At 41.1% G+C, this 15,055-nt stretch overlaps 1 protein-coding gene across 1 annotated transcript in view; it reads left to right on the plus strand.

The window, feature by feature from the left end:
• The first annotated feature begins 1,722 nt into the window (after nt 1-1,722).
• LOC140480395 (reticulophagy regulator 1-like) overlaps nt 1,723-15,055 on the plus strand; it is a 35,150-nt gene continuing 21,817 nt past the window's right edge. The window contains exons 1-2 of the mRNA XM_072575197.1: nt 1,723-1,845; nt 3,891-3,975. Coding sequence (XP_072431298.1) covers nt 1,735-1,845; nt 3,891-3,975 — 196 coding nt within the window. The 5' untranslated portion in view covers nt 1,723-1,734. The remainder of the gene's footprint in view (nt 1,846-3,890; nt 3,976-15,055) is intronic.

Here is a 15,055-nt window from a genome sequence, read left to right on the forward strand (position 1 = left end):
ATTTACAAAGAAAAGAAGAGTAAGATGATAGTTATAGCACCTAATTGCTACCCTAATGTGAGCTCTCCCACAAAGGTTCCTCCAAGGTCAGCTGTGAATTTCACTGTTAATTTTTTTTAGGTGCACTCCGAAGTCCAGAGATACAGCAAAGGCAGTAGCTGTGCAGATTCACTACTGTGTCAGACAACAGTGGAGGTTTCTTTCTCATTTGATTCTCTGACCATGTGGTTCCTGTCTTTTTCTCTCCTCCTTTTTAAAGTGCCTTTGTTTGATGTTTCTTTCCCCAAAGATCCAAAACAATGCAGTTGCCTATATAAAACTGTAATTACAGCTCCTGGAGTTTGTGGAAATCACCTCCAACACCTAAAATACCTCAAAAAAAGGAACAGCTCTTACAGCCACAATTTTCCCTCCATCTTGGATTACCCGGAATCGTTTGGATTAAATAAACATCTGGAATGAAATTTAATGATGACTGTGAATCCATTGTCAATTATCAGGAAAATCCCATCTGGTTCACTGATGTCCTTTAGGGAGAGAAACTGCCATCCTCACCTGATCCAGCCTACATGTGACTGCAGACCCACCGCAGTATGGTTAACTCTAAACCGCACTGTGGGCCAGCAGGGATGGGCAATTGTGAGCTTAGTCAAAAAGAAAGTGGAGGTTTATATAAGGTTTAGGAAACTTTTGACAGATCGTGCCTCCAAAGAATATAAAGCAGGAAAAAGATCAAACAAGGCACGAGGAACCATTACATGTCCTGGGCAAACAGGAATAGGGAATATTCTAAGGTGTCTTAGGCATAATTGGGTAGCTAGTGAAAGGGTATGTCCACTCAGGAACGAAGGAGGGAATTTACACATGGAGCCAGATGAAATGGTCCTTAACAAATAGTTTGCGTCAGTATTCAGAAAGGATGGGGATGGTGTATGGGGAGTCTAGAGATTGGTGTGTTGATATTCTAGGGTAGGACAATATAAAAAAAGTAGGTAGTGTTAGGTGTTTTAGGAAGCATTAAGGTAGACAGGACCTGATGAGATCTATCCAAGAATATTGAGGGAAGAAATTTCTTGGGATTTAATGAAGTCTTTGTATCGTCTTCAGTCACAGGAGAAATCCCAGAGGACTGGAGAATAGCGAGTAATGTTCTTTTATTTTAGAAGGGCTGCAGGGATAGTCTGTGTCAGTGGTAGGGAAATTATTGAAGAAGATTGTTATGGATAGGATTGACTCTAATTTGAAAAAATATGAACTTACGAGTCAATGGCAGCATGGCTTTGTGCAGGGGAGATCGTATCTCACAAAGTTAATTGCGTTTTTTGAGAAAGTGATTAAGATAATTAATGAGGTCAGATCAGTGGATGTTATGTACATGACTTCAGCAAGGCCTTTGACAAGGACCCTCCAGGCAGGCTGATAAGAAAGGTGGATACAGAACCTGCTTAGTCACAGAAGACAGGGTAGTGTGGAATAGTGTTTTTCTCACTGGCGATCTATGACCAGTGGTGTTCCACAGGGATCAGTGCTGGGATCCCTGTTCTTTCATCCCTTGAGCCTGCTGTGCCATTGAATACGATCATGACTGACCTGATGGTGTAACTTCAAGTCCACATTCCCATCTATCCCTGAGAATCTTTTACTCCCTGCTTAAGAAAAAATTATCCACTTCTGCCTTTCAATGTTTTAAAGTAACGTTGAACTTCTGTTTTATTTAGCTGTAAAGTGACTGAAATGAAACAGGAAAACGCTCCAAAACTCAGCCAGTGCATCACAGAGTCATTGATGAGTTGTACTATGTTTTTTGAAGAGATGTCCCATTTCAAAAAGCAAAACCCTGGGAAGGTAAGAAAATACAACTCTGCAATGTGCAAAGCTCATAATAGAGACAGTGCTTTGCCAAAAAAAAATCCAAAATGGAATGGCAAATGATCATTCTGATTTACCAGTTACAAAGTTTAGAAGGTATGAAATAACAATCAGTATGAGATAACCTAAAATATTTTTTTAAAAATTGGATAAAGTGGTGGGGAACAGTTGAAAATTGAAATGTTGCTAGTCAGATGCCTAACAAAACAGATTAAAATGATGTGCCTGCCAGCATCAGTGGGGAAAATTGCCCACAGCAGCAGACTGGGGAATAAAAGATGGTTGCTTATTCTGGTTGAACTTTATTAATCATCATCATGAGCAAGGTGGGGCAAGTAACAGACTTGTTTTGTGCTTTGAATATGGATGATAATGTAAAAGAATTGCTGTTTGCTTCTTTTGTTTGTGTCAAAGGTCAGTTTAAAAAAAGTTGCTGCTTTGATGAAGGAGTTCCCCTTCTGAGGAGTGACAGATGGGACTGGGTGTGAGGGTTGACAGTTCAGCCAACCACGCAAAGCAAGATTGATATGATAAGCAGTGCGTTGACTTATCAACCAGTTCCCCATCATTAATGGAGCTGTAATCATCTAAGCTACGTGTCTGCACAACTGCTCATAGGTACCACAAAGGTGATATGTTGACGCATTGACTTCTGTATGCAGACCTTATTGGTTTAGTCACTGAAAAGAAATGATGGGGGAATATTGGTCATCATCTTAACGGGACGTCTGAGGTGCCCTGGTTGATTAAAATCTGGTGGGGAGAAAGGAGTCCCTGTTAAAAAAAAATCATCAAAAAACATTTTCTAGTAAGTTTATCTACATTACTTGATGCAGGCAAACACACTATTTTACTCTCCTTTTTTATGATTTTGTTAGACACCTGATTGACAATGATTCCATTTTCAATTGAAGCAAATAAGGCTCTGGCGTGAAATATAATAAAACTTTGACCAGGCCTGAAGTTTCACCCCACTCCCACCCCCACTTTCACTCTCACGTAAAAACCAAAGGTTAGACAGTTGCAGTGTAACATTGGCTACTATAAATAACCATCGGAAAGCTCAGGATTCTAGAGAAGATGCAAAGCAATAATCTAACAAGATTAGATTTTGTTTTCCAGCTGCATAGTATTTTAACTTTTTTGCGAAAATCTGTAGCTCAGTTTGTGGATGAGGTAGTTGGTTAGCTTGCCAAGCTAATTTGTGGCCAAGACGACATGCCAGGAAGACGTAACTACCAACTCACTGATCACCTTACCTTCTGTGAAGAACATATCAGAATTAACCACAAGGTTGTTACGACCACTAGGTATTACGGTAGCATACCAACCAACAGCCACACTTACCAGGACAAAGGACCCCATACCCACAACATGTATATCACATTTATCCTACAAAATCCCTTGCAACAATACAACAAGCGCTACATCAAGTATAGAAAGAGAAAACTAGCCACTCACATAAAAACCAAGTGGGACAGAACAACAGCACTTCACGGAAGTCGTACTGATGACGTTATCCAACAGGGTAATGAAATGTGTGCACACTAACCCAGCAGCTCGGGAAGCTAACCAACTACCCTCAGTATTTTAACAGCATATATTTACTTGCATAGCTAACAATTAAGTAATTAAAAGCAATTTTTCTATGCACCTTTTAAAAAAACACTAGAAAATAAACAAGAATGTTTGGCTGATTATCTATATACATTGATAGAGTTTGATACATACACGTAAGTGCATGAATGCACATTCACAAGCTTTTTTTTGCTGTGAATGAAGTTGGCAAATAATGGTTGAATTTCAAAATTATTTTTATCAGTCACCTGCTATCCACCTGAAAGCTGTATTGAAATTGCTTTGATTCAATCCCAGGTTCTATAGATGAAGTGTAATTAAATACATGAACAGTGTAATGCTCAATTATTCATGTTTATTCAAATATCTTTTTCTCTTGCAGTTTGCTTCACAAAACAGTTTGATGACTTTTCTTATTTTCCTCCCACCCCCTCCACTCCCAGTTTTGTCTCCTTGTTTGCAGTCTCTGTACATTTTGTGCAGTTATTGGGCGCTACATTCCTGGGGCACTGGTGTCATACTTTGTGCGTAAGTACACCCCCCTGCAGTTTTGAGACCAGTTTTGATAACTGTAACTTCTTTTGCTGTTCATCTTCACAGTAGGTTAAAACATAAATGACTGCACCAAATCCCATGTGAGTAGTAATTGTATATTGCTTCAAGATAGACATGGGTTTTAACCTGTTCTTTCTAACCCCATGTTTGTGCCATGTTACAGGAACCCATATAATCTGCAGAATTTTTTAAATTTTCTCATAGCTTGCTGTTATAAACTAGCTTTCAACCACTTTGTTTTTAATTAAACATAGCAAATGTTTTTCATTAACAGATACCTATGGGACCAGGGCTGATCAAGTATTCTGGGTAATCAAGAGTTATGCATAACTGCAGTAAACACTGACCTTTAAGACATCAATATCCCTCAAAAACTCCATGTAACACATTCACAGACCCCCTAAAATCAATGTAAAATCACAGAGGAGATAATAGAAATGTGATTCGCAGAATTACACATAACTATGATTTTGTTCCTTAGAGCATAAATTATTCGGAGATTGCAGTATTTGAGGTATATAATTTTTTGCCAGTTCATGAAAAGTGCTGGTTGACAGGGTGCCGGTTAAAACAAAGTTTGCTGTAGCATTTGTTTATATTGACTTCCTTCTGCTTTTTTTTTCAAAAACGGTCATTTCTAGTCAGTGAGCGTGAAGATCAGGAACAGGGTCAGAAAGTGCAGTGCAACTCTTTAAATTGTTTGTGAAATTATGTGCCTTAATTACAGGCTCCTTATCATAATGGTGGTCTGATGTTTCCTGTCATGTTAAAAATCCTGGTAATTGAACAAAACCAAGCCTGAGTTGTTCTAAGCTTTAACAGCTAAGAAACCACTGTCTAAACCTGTCTCAATAAGGTTCTGACAATTATCTAATATCAGAAAACACAGATCACTTTGTTAGTTTGTGCAAGATTCAAATCTGTTAGTTGGATGTTTTAGCATAATTTTTGCTGCTCAAATCATCATAATTTTAGAACTATTATTTCAGCATTAAGATTCCTTTACCACCATGTGATTCAACCCATCTTCTACAATTGTGAAATGTTTTCCACTTTGTATAACAATCAACAACAACTTACATTTATAAAGCATATGTAAATTAGTAATCATGATTTGGAGATGCCGGAGTTGGACTGGGGTGTACAAAGTCAAAAATCACACAACACCAGGTTATGGTCTAACAGGTTTAATTGGAAGCACTAGCTTCCAACCACCTGATGAAGGAGCGGCGCTTCGAAAGTTAGTGCTTCCAACTGAACCTGTTGGACTATAATCTGGTGTAGTGTGATTTGTAAATTAGTAAAGCATCCCAAAGCTCTTGATAGGATTATAGCATTAAATAAGTTAACAAAAAACGGTATTATTAGAAGAGATTCTCAAAAGGATTTGAGGAATGCCTTAAAGAAGTAGTGGGAATTTCAGAGTTTAGACATAGTAAGACACGGCAGTCAGGGCAAAAGTGATTAAAATGCAGAAGAGTGCAGAACTAAATACGTGGAAAGCTGGAAACTTTTAGTACTAGGGGAAGGGGAAACATCTTCAAAAGAGTTGAAGGGTGTGTTGCTGAACAAAGGGACCTTGGAGTGCAGATTCACAGCTACTTGAAAGTAGAGTCATGGGTAGATAGGATAGTGAAGAAGGCGTTTGGTATGTTTTCCTTTATTGGTCAGAGTACTGAGTACAGGAGTTGGGAGGTCATATTGCGGCTGTACAAAACATTGGTTAGGCCACTTTTGGAATATTCTTGTCACCTTCCTATCAGAAAGATGCTGTGAAACCTGAAAGGGTTCAGAAAAGATTTTCAAGGATGTTACCAAGGTTGGAGGATTTGAGCTATAGGCAGAGGTTGATTAGGCTAGGGCTGTTTTCCCTGGAGCGTCGGAGGCTGAGGGGTGACCTTATAGAGGTTTATAAAATCATGAGGGCCATGTATAGGGTAAATAGACAAAGACTTTTTCCCTGGGGTGGGGGAGTTCAGAACTAGAGGGTATAGGTTTAGGGTGAGAGGGGAAAGATATAAAAGAGACCTAAGGAGTAACCTTTTCACGCACATGTATGGAATGAGCTGCCAGTGGAAGTGGTGGAGGCTAGTACAATTGCACCATTTAAAAGACATCTGGATGGGTATATAAATATGAAGGTTTTAGAGGGATATGGGCCGGGTGCTGGCAGGTGGGACTAGGTTGGGTTGGGATGTCTGGTCGGCATGGACGAGTTGGACTGAAAGGGTTGTTTCCATGCTGTACATCTCTATTACTCTATAAATCCAGGATGGGAAATTGAAAATTAATGTATTCCTGGATGAGCTTATGACCCATCTTTTCCATCACAAATACCACCTCCTTCCATCTCTACCATAACACAATTCAGCTTCTTTCCTCAAACAGGAGGAACAAGCCAGAAAATCTGGCATGTTAGGAATACTTAGGACTGGATAAGAAGCAAAAGAGGATTTCAGCAGATGCAAAGGGAGGCCATCATGGAACATGATGGTATTATCTCTATCACCCCTCAATTTGTAGTTATGCCCTCTCATACAAGCTGACGTCATCATCCTAGGAATAAGACTTTCACTGTCTACCCTATCTAATCCTCTGATCGTTCGTATGTCTCTATCAAATCCCCTCTTAGCCTTCTTCTTTCCAATGAGAACAGACCCAACTCTCTCAGCCTTTCCTCATAAGACCTTTCCTCCAGACCAAGCAACATCCTGGTAAATCTCCTCTGCATCTTTTCCAATGCTTCCACGTCCTTCCCGAAATATGGGGACCAGAACTGTACACAATATTCCAAGTGTGGCTGCACCAGCGTTTTGTATAGTTGCAGCTTGATATTGCGGCTCTGGAACTCAATCCCTCTATGAATGAAACCTAACACACCGTATGCCTTCTTAACAGCACTATCCACCTGGGTGGCAACTTTCAGGGATCTATGTACATGGACTCCAAGATCCCTCTGCACATTCACACTGCCAAGAATCTTTCCATTGATCCAGTGCTCTGCCTTCCTGTTATTCTTCCCAAAGTGCATCACCTCACATTTAGCTGCATTGAACTCCATTTGCCACCTCTCAGCCCAATTCTGCAGTTTATCCAAGTTCTTCTGCAACCTGTAATATTCTTCCAAACTGTCCACTACTCCACTGACTTTAGTGTCATCTGCAAACTTACTAATCCATCCACCCATGTCTGCGTCTTAAGTAATTTATAAAAATGACAAACAGCAGTGGTCTCAAAACAGATCCTTGTGGCACACCACTAGTAACCGGACTCCAGGCTGAATATTTTCCATCATCGACCACTCGCTGCCTTCTTTCAGAAAGCCAGTTTCTAATCCAAACTGCTAAGTCACCCTCAATTCCATGCCTCTGCATTTTCTCGAACAGCCTACCATGTGAAACCTTATCAAAGGCTTTAGTGAAATCCATGTATACCACATCAACTGCCCTACCCTCATCTACGTGCTTGGTCACCTTCTCAAAAAACTCAATGAGGTTTGTGAGACACGACCTGCCCATGACAAAACCATGTTGACTATCTGAAATCAAACTGTTATAAATCTTATCTCTTATAATCCCTTCCAAAACCTTTCCTACAACAATAGAAGTAAGGCTCACCGGTCTATAATTACCTGGGTCATCTCTACTGCCCTTCTTGAATGACGGCACAACATTTCCAATCCTCCAGTTCTCTGGTACTAAACCTGTAGACAATGACAACTCAAATATCAAAGCCAAGGGCTCTGCTATCTCCTCCTTAGCTTCCCAGAGAATCCTCGGATAAATCCCATCCAGCCCAGCTGTCTTGTCTACTTTCACTCCTTCTAGAATTGATAACACCTGTTCGTAACTAACCTCTATCCTTTCTAGTCTAATATCTTGTACCTCATTCTTCTCCTCTACAATAATCTCCTTTTCCTGAGTGAAAACCGATGAGAAATGTTCGTTTAGCACCTCTCCAATCTCCACAGGGCCCACACTCAACTTTCCACTTCTGTTTTTGACTGGCCCTATTCCTACCCTAATCATCCTTTTATTCCTCACAAACCGAGGGAAAGCTTTAGGGCTCTCCTTTATTCTATTTGCTAAAGACTGCTCATGTCCCCTCTTTGCTCTTCTTAACTCTCTCTTTAAATGCTTCATAGCTGATCTGTAACTCTCCATCGCCTCATCTGAACCATCTTGCCTCATCAACACATAATCCTCCTTCTTCTTAACAAGAGATGCAATTTCTGTAGTAAACCACAGTTCCCTTACCTTATCACTTCCTCCCTGCCTGACAGGAACATACCAATCAAGGACATGCAATATCTATTCCTTAAACCAGCTTCACATTTCCATTGTCTGCATTTTGCTATCCCATTCTATGCATCCTAATTCTTGCCTAATCGCATTGTAATTGCCCTTACCCCACCGATAACTCTTGACCTGTGGCTTGTACCTATCCCTTTCCATCGCTAAACTAGGGCGGCACGGTGGCACAGTGGTTAGCACTGCTGCCTCACAGCGCCAGAGACCTGGGTTCAATTCCTGCCTCAGGCAACTGACTGTGTGGAGTTTGCACATTCTCCCCGTGTCTGCGTGGGTTTCCTCCGGGTGCTCTGGTTTCCTCCCACAGTCCAAAGATGTGCAGGTCAGGTGAATTGGCCATGCTAAATTGCCCGTAGTGTTAGGTAAGGGGTAGAGGTAGATGCAGGGGTAGGGGTGGGTTGCGCTTCGGCTGGGCGGTGTGGACTTGTTGGGCCGAAGGGCCTGTTTCCACACTGTAAGTAATCTAATCTAATCTAAACATAACTAAATTATGGTCACTCTCTTCAAAGTGCTCACCTACAACTAGATTAAACACCTGGCCTGGTTCAGTACCAAGCACCAGATCCAGTGTGGCCTCTCCTCTTGTCGGCCCTTCAACATACTGTGTCAGGAAACCCTCCTGTACACATTGGACTAAAACTGATCCATCTGACATACTAGAGTTATAACATTTTCCAGTCAATGCTGGGGAAGTTAAAGTCCTCCATAATGACCACCCTGTTCCTTTCACTCCAACCCAGAATAATTTTGCTAATCCTCTCTTCCACCTCCCTGGAACTCTGCGGTGGCCTATAAAAAACTCCAAGCAGTATAACCTGTCCTCTCCTGTTTCTAACCTCAGCCCACACTACCTCAGTACACGAGTCCTCATCAAAAGTTCTTTCAGCCACCGTTACACTATCCTTGACTAACAAGGCCATGCCTCCCCCTCTTTTACCGCCTTGCCTGTTCTTAATGAAAGATCTAAACCTTGGAAACTACAACATCCATTTCTCACCCTGCTCTATCCATGTCTCCGAAATGGCCACAACATCGAAGTCCCAGGTACCTATCCATGCTGCAAGCTCACCTACCTTATTTTGGATACTTCTGGCGTTGAAGTAGACACACTTCAAACCACTTTGCTGTCTGCCAGCACAATCCTGTGCCCCTGAAATCCTGTCCCTGTCCTTCCTACGCTCATCCTTCTGTGCACTGCAACTACACCTTCAGTTCCTATCCCCCTGCTGAGCTAGATTAAACCCACCCGAATAGCACCAGCAAATTTCTCACCCATGATATTAGTACCCTTCTGGTTCAAGTGAAGGCCATCCTGTTTGTACAAGTCCCATCTTTCCCAGAATGAGCCTCAATTATCCAAGAACCTGAAACCCTCCCTCCTGCACCATCCTTGCAGCCACGTGTTCAGCTGATATCTCTCCCTATTCCTTGCCTTGCTATCACGTGGTACGGGTAACAAACCAGAGATAACAACTCTGTTTGTTCTAGTTCTAAGCTTCCACCCTAGCTCCCTGAAATCCTGCCTTACATCCCTATCCCTCTTTCTACCTATGTCGTTGGTACCTACATGAACAACAACTTGAGGCTGGTCACCCTCTCCCTTCAGGACCCAAAGATACGATCAGAGACATCACGGACCCTGGCACCTGGGAGGCAACACACCAACTGTGAATCTCGTTCGCTCTCAACAAACCTTCTATCTGAGCCTCTAACTATTGAGTCCCCAATGACTAACACACTCCTTTCCCTCCTTCCCTTCTGTGCAACAGGGACAGGGTCTGTGCCAGAGACCTGGGCCCCATTGCATACCCCCGGTAAGTTGTTCCCTTCAACAGTATCGAAAACAGTATACACGTTCTTCAGGGCAACGACCACAGTGGATCCCTCCACTGACTGTTTTTTCCCCCTTCGAACAGTCACCCAGCTTTCTTTGTGTCTAGGAGTAACTACTTCCCTGTAACTCTTATCTATCACAGCCTCTGCCTCCCGAATGATCTGAAGTTCATCCAGCTCCCACTCCAGTTCCCCAGCACGGTCTTGGAGGAGCGAGAGTTGGGTGCACTTCCTGCAGATGTACTTGGATGGGACACTAATGCCGTCCCTCACCTCAGACATCATGCAGGAGGAACATTGCTCTCCCTGCACTGCCATCCCTGCTAGTACCCTTATCACAAAGTAGAAAAGAAGAGACGCTTACCTGATATGCCCCTGGTCTTTAAGGTGACAGAAGGTGGTTGGATGGGAGGCCCTACAAGGGTAGGATCTCAGGTTTAGAAAACACTGATTTTATATAGCTGAACGGAAATAAAAATAAGAGGTCCCTCCTTTCCCAGAAACTTCTGCTCTCTGACTTCAAATTTAAAAGCACAAATCAGTGATTCAGTGCTCCTGGCAGGCCCTTGGTGCAAACTCCCGCCCTTCGAGTTGCTGCTGCCACTGGAAAACAGAAATGGAGGACTCCCGCGCTCGTGGTAAGTTTTTAAAGGTTCAAATCAGTGACTCACAGCTCCTGGCAGGCCCCTGGTGCAAGCTCCTGCCTTTCAAGTTGCTGCTGCCGCTGGAAAACAGAAATTATTTCTTCTTCGATACCTGTCCTGTTATGTGTTTAGTGTTAGGTGGCTGACACACTGTTCTTACAAGTGGCTCCTTGTCTTTATCGTTCCTCACCTTTACCCATTTACCCAATGTGTTTCTACAATCTGATTTCCTGAACTGGAGTAATTCTCTCTATTGTGAAAATATCATCTTGAATCAAGAGTCACTCCTTCACCTTTTTCTGCTTCCTCTTCCTCATAATTGTCAGTGTTCTTCTATGTTCAAGTCCAATGTCATCCTATAGCTATGACTGATTAATGGCTATTATGTCGTACTTGTTGATTTGCCTTATGCCAATTTGAGCAGAGCATATTTGAACATTGAATAGTTTTGAGGGTCTGATTTGCTGTTTTTAATTCCTCATAGTGACACTGCACACCCTCTTTCTTTGTCTACCCTATATTGTTGGTAACTGAATGGACTATGACAACTGAATTTTCACCCTGCCATCCATATTTCTTCTCGAGCCCTGGTGTTGTTCTAGTTTTCTTGACTCGTGCTGTTTATTGCAGAAAACTGTGTCAATCTCCCTCGCAACACTGTCTCCTATTGCCACTACATTCTTTTTTTGTTCTCCCTGCTTGAATGACTTTCTGTACCATAGTGCTGTGGCCAGCCTGCTGACCCATCTTACAGACTATACTTTCTTACTTCAGAGCATCAAAGTTTGCTCATCGTCTACTGTCTGTTTGGTCCTTCACTCAGAGTCACATTCTGCCGTGTCTCACTAGTGACGAATACAGAGAACTCCACCCAAGAGGTCTGACAATGTAGACCTAACACATCATTCTAAAGAATGTGCAGAAAGAGGCAGGAGTGTATGTGCATTGATCATTGAAAATGGTAGTTCCAGTTGAGAGAGTGAATAGCACAGCATTTGGGATTTTGGGCTTCTTAAATAGAGATATCAAGTTGGATTTATATCAAGTAAAATTGACACAAACCTTTAAGATTTGAGGCAGGAACCTGTATTTTCCTCTAAATGCTGCCCATGGCACCCTCATTTCCCCTTGTCCTGGTATGCCTTCCTAGCAACTCAATTACCCTTCATGACCATTCATCCACTACACAATATAGAAGTAGGACGCCTCTTGTGACATTAGTATATCTAAAAAAATGGTTTTTAAAAAAAATGTTGTTAACAAAATACATTACTACTAAAGGGCAATAAAAATATCAATTTATGCAGATCCTTTTAAGTTTCAGTACCTGAAGCAAGAGTTGATTCATATGACATGGTTGTCGAACCTCCTTTAACTGAAACCAAACACCCAAAAAAGCTCACCTCCACTTGTAATCTGTGAGGAAGTGAAAGAAACTCTGCAGAGGAAGATACAAAGAGAAGTCGACAGCTTTTGAAAATTGATTTTTTTTTGGTAAATCTTAGTCGTGATTTTTTTTATTGGACTAGTATTGTAGAGTGGGAGGTAAAAGATAGATTTAAGAGAAAGGAGTTGTAAATAGTTGTTGGTTTTAATATTCCCTGTTGTATTTAAAGAATAAAATTGCTATTTTTTATGTTAAATAGTGACCCCTGGGATAGCTCTTTGCCTTTTGAAATTGAATAGATTATAGCATGGGGTAAATCTTTTCTGTGTCGCTGGTTTAAATTAGCAGATGGGGTTTACCTCAAGTCGTAACAATACATTCTCAGTCCCCTTACCAGCCTCAGACCATTCATCAAATCATAACACCCTAGCCTAAATGGTGTTACTGCCTTCTGGAACAAAGTATCCAGGTAAAAGTCTCTAACATTGAGGCATCACTGTCTGTAGATCAGACTTCAACTCATTCACTCTGAGTTGAAGCTCCTTGAGCTATAGTCAGTAACTACACACATGTATCACAATGGCATCATTAGGTTCCACATATTGCTGTCAGAGTACTTTATTCCTCTATATCCCGTATACTTCAGGACCAACTGTTTTTTAGATAAAGGATATTTTTGGTTTTCAGGTAGCAAGCAGTAATAGATTTGCAAAGGTTTAATCATCTCTTCCAACTCAGCAAATAGCATTAAAATTGAGCTCACCGAGTCTGTTAGAATTCCTGAGCTTGTTAAACTGCAGTGAATTTGGCAAAGTTTACATTAAGGAAATGCAAAGCACAGAATGTGATTCAGATATGTTGGCCAAAGAAATAGAATTAAATCTTGTATGAGTTTCTGGAACCTGTAGAGTTCTATTGACTGTTGGAAAAACTGTCACTTTGCTTAATGAATCAGTTTTAAAAATTCAGAATGGTTATAACCACTTGTGACGATTGCACCCAACTGCTAGCAATCATGGTGTGTGAGTAGGTGTGGAGAATAGGAGAAGAATCAGGCACAAAACAGTCACCGAAAAGCTTGCAACACTTCTACTGATCTGAGCTTGGTCATCAGACAAACAGTATTTTCCTCTAATAAAATATTTTCCACAGAAGGTCCATTCAGGTCTGTTCAAATCTGTTTGGCCCCTTTTAGAAAAAAACTCTGCTTAACCCTACAACTGATCTTTTTTCCAAAGGCCCAAACTCAGTATGTTTGTTGGTCTGTTTTGGTCCACTTTGAAGAAGACTTTTTCGGTTTTTTAGGTCTTTTTGATTTTTTGACGTGTGAATAAAGGATCTGTACTAATGTACTTCCAGTTTTGGAAGATCAATAAGAAAAATATTTACCAACCAATCACTTACCTTTTCCTCTGCGGTATCCTTCATGGATTTTGTTAAAACGTGAAGCCAAAGACAAGCCTCCTACCTCCGAAAATGGTGTCTCTCCTGAACTCTCCATTCATGTTCTTTTAAATGGTTTCTCTGCCACACTAGCACGTGGTGCTCTTTGAATTAGTGCCTCCACCACAACCTATCTTCAGGCTGTTCCAAATCGTATCTTTATGACTGTCAACATTCATGCTATTTTTGTCTCCATATCTGTCTCAATTTACACTCTTTTAAATGGTAACTCTTAATAAGTTTCACCAGTATTAATAAAGTTTACTAATATTGATAATTCCTATTAATAATTTATACACTTTCCTTGTCACAATAAACCTTATGTTTAAAAAAAGCCTCACCAAGTTTATCAGACATGAGTCCGAATGGATGGCGATTGGTAGGTGAGAGTGATAGTAAATTGAGCATATTCTGAAGCTAGCAATGCAGTTAGTAGGATGTGTCATTTATAGATGGATTCACTGACCTTGACCGCTCATGAAGTTAAAAAATCATTTGGTAGTTCAGAACTTGAATATTGCTGAACAAACATTTTCTCAAATCTTTTATTTTGTACTCATCAAGACGATTTGCAAGATACACAAATGTAAAATGAAATCAGCTTTTATATTGCATTGGAGGAAAGTATTGATTGCCTGATAATTGAGTTCCAACCAGTAGAAGATGTGTTGTAGCAAATGCATCAGTTAATGATGACTGATAGTTTACTGCCCCTTTGTTTAAATGTTTGAAAACAAGTTCTGTTTGGTGAAGTCCTTGCCCTGAGAAATGAACCAGAGAATAGCTGTCAACTACTTTGGAAAGTTGAGTAGGAACTGAAGGGGAATCGATTTAACTCAGTTGGCTGGTTTGTTGGTTTGCAGAGCAGTACGTTGCCAATAGCGTGGGTAAAATTCCTATCACCGGTTTGAAGTTACTATGAAGGGTTCTCCTTCTCAACCTCTTCCCTCGCCTGAGGTCTGGTGGCCCTCAGTCGCTTCTCTCTGAGAGTGCAGCCCCCCGTGGTCTGGTAAGATCATGGTGACACAACAACGACACAGACGCTGAAGATGTACCTATTCTTTCTGTCTGCAACCAAAAGTCTCTGTGTATTAACGTATGTGGCTTTCAGTACAACAAATTGTGTCAGAGCTTCTACTTCTATTTTTGGGTAGATTTTTTTCAATAATATCTATTATGTCATTGGCTCTCTGGCCACACAGTTGCTTGGGGTTTGACTTTCAAACTTAACTCCCATTTCTTTCTGCTTCATCTACCTTTTGAGTGTGTCTTGAGAACCTCCTGGGACCCTATAGCTTATGTGGCTCCTCTGAACATAGAACAATACAGCACAGAACACGCCCTTCGGCCCACGATGTTGTGCCGAACTTCTAACCTAGATTAAGCACCCATCCATGTACCTATCCAAATGCCGCTTAAAGATCGCCAATGATTCT

The sequence above is a fragment of the Chiloscyllium punctatum genome, chromosome 8 (assembly GCF_047496795.1).
Source record: "Chiloscyllium punctatum isolate Juve2018m chromosome 8, sChiPun1.3, whole genome shotgun sequence".
NCBI classification, from domain to species: Eukaryota; Metazoa; Chordata; class Chondrichthyes; order Orectolobiformes; family Hemiscylliidae; genus Chiloscyllium; species Chiloscyllium punctatum.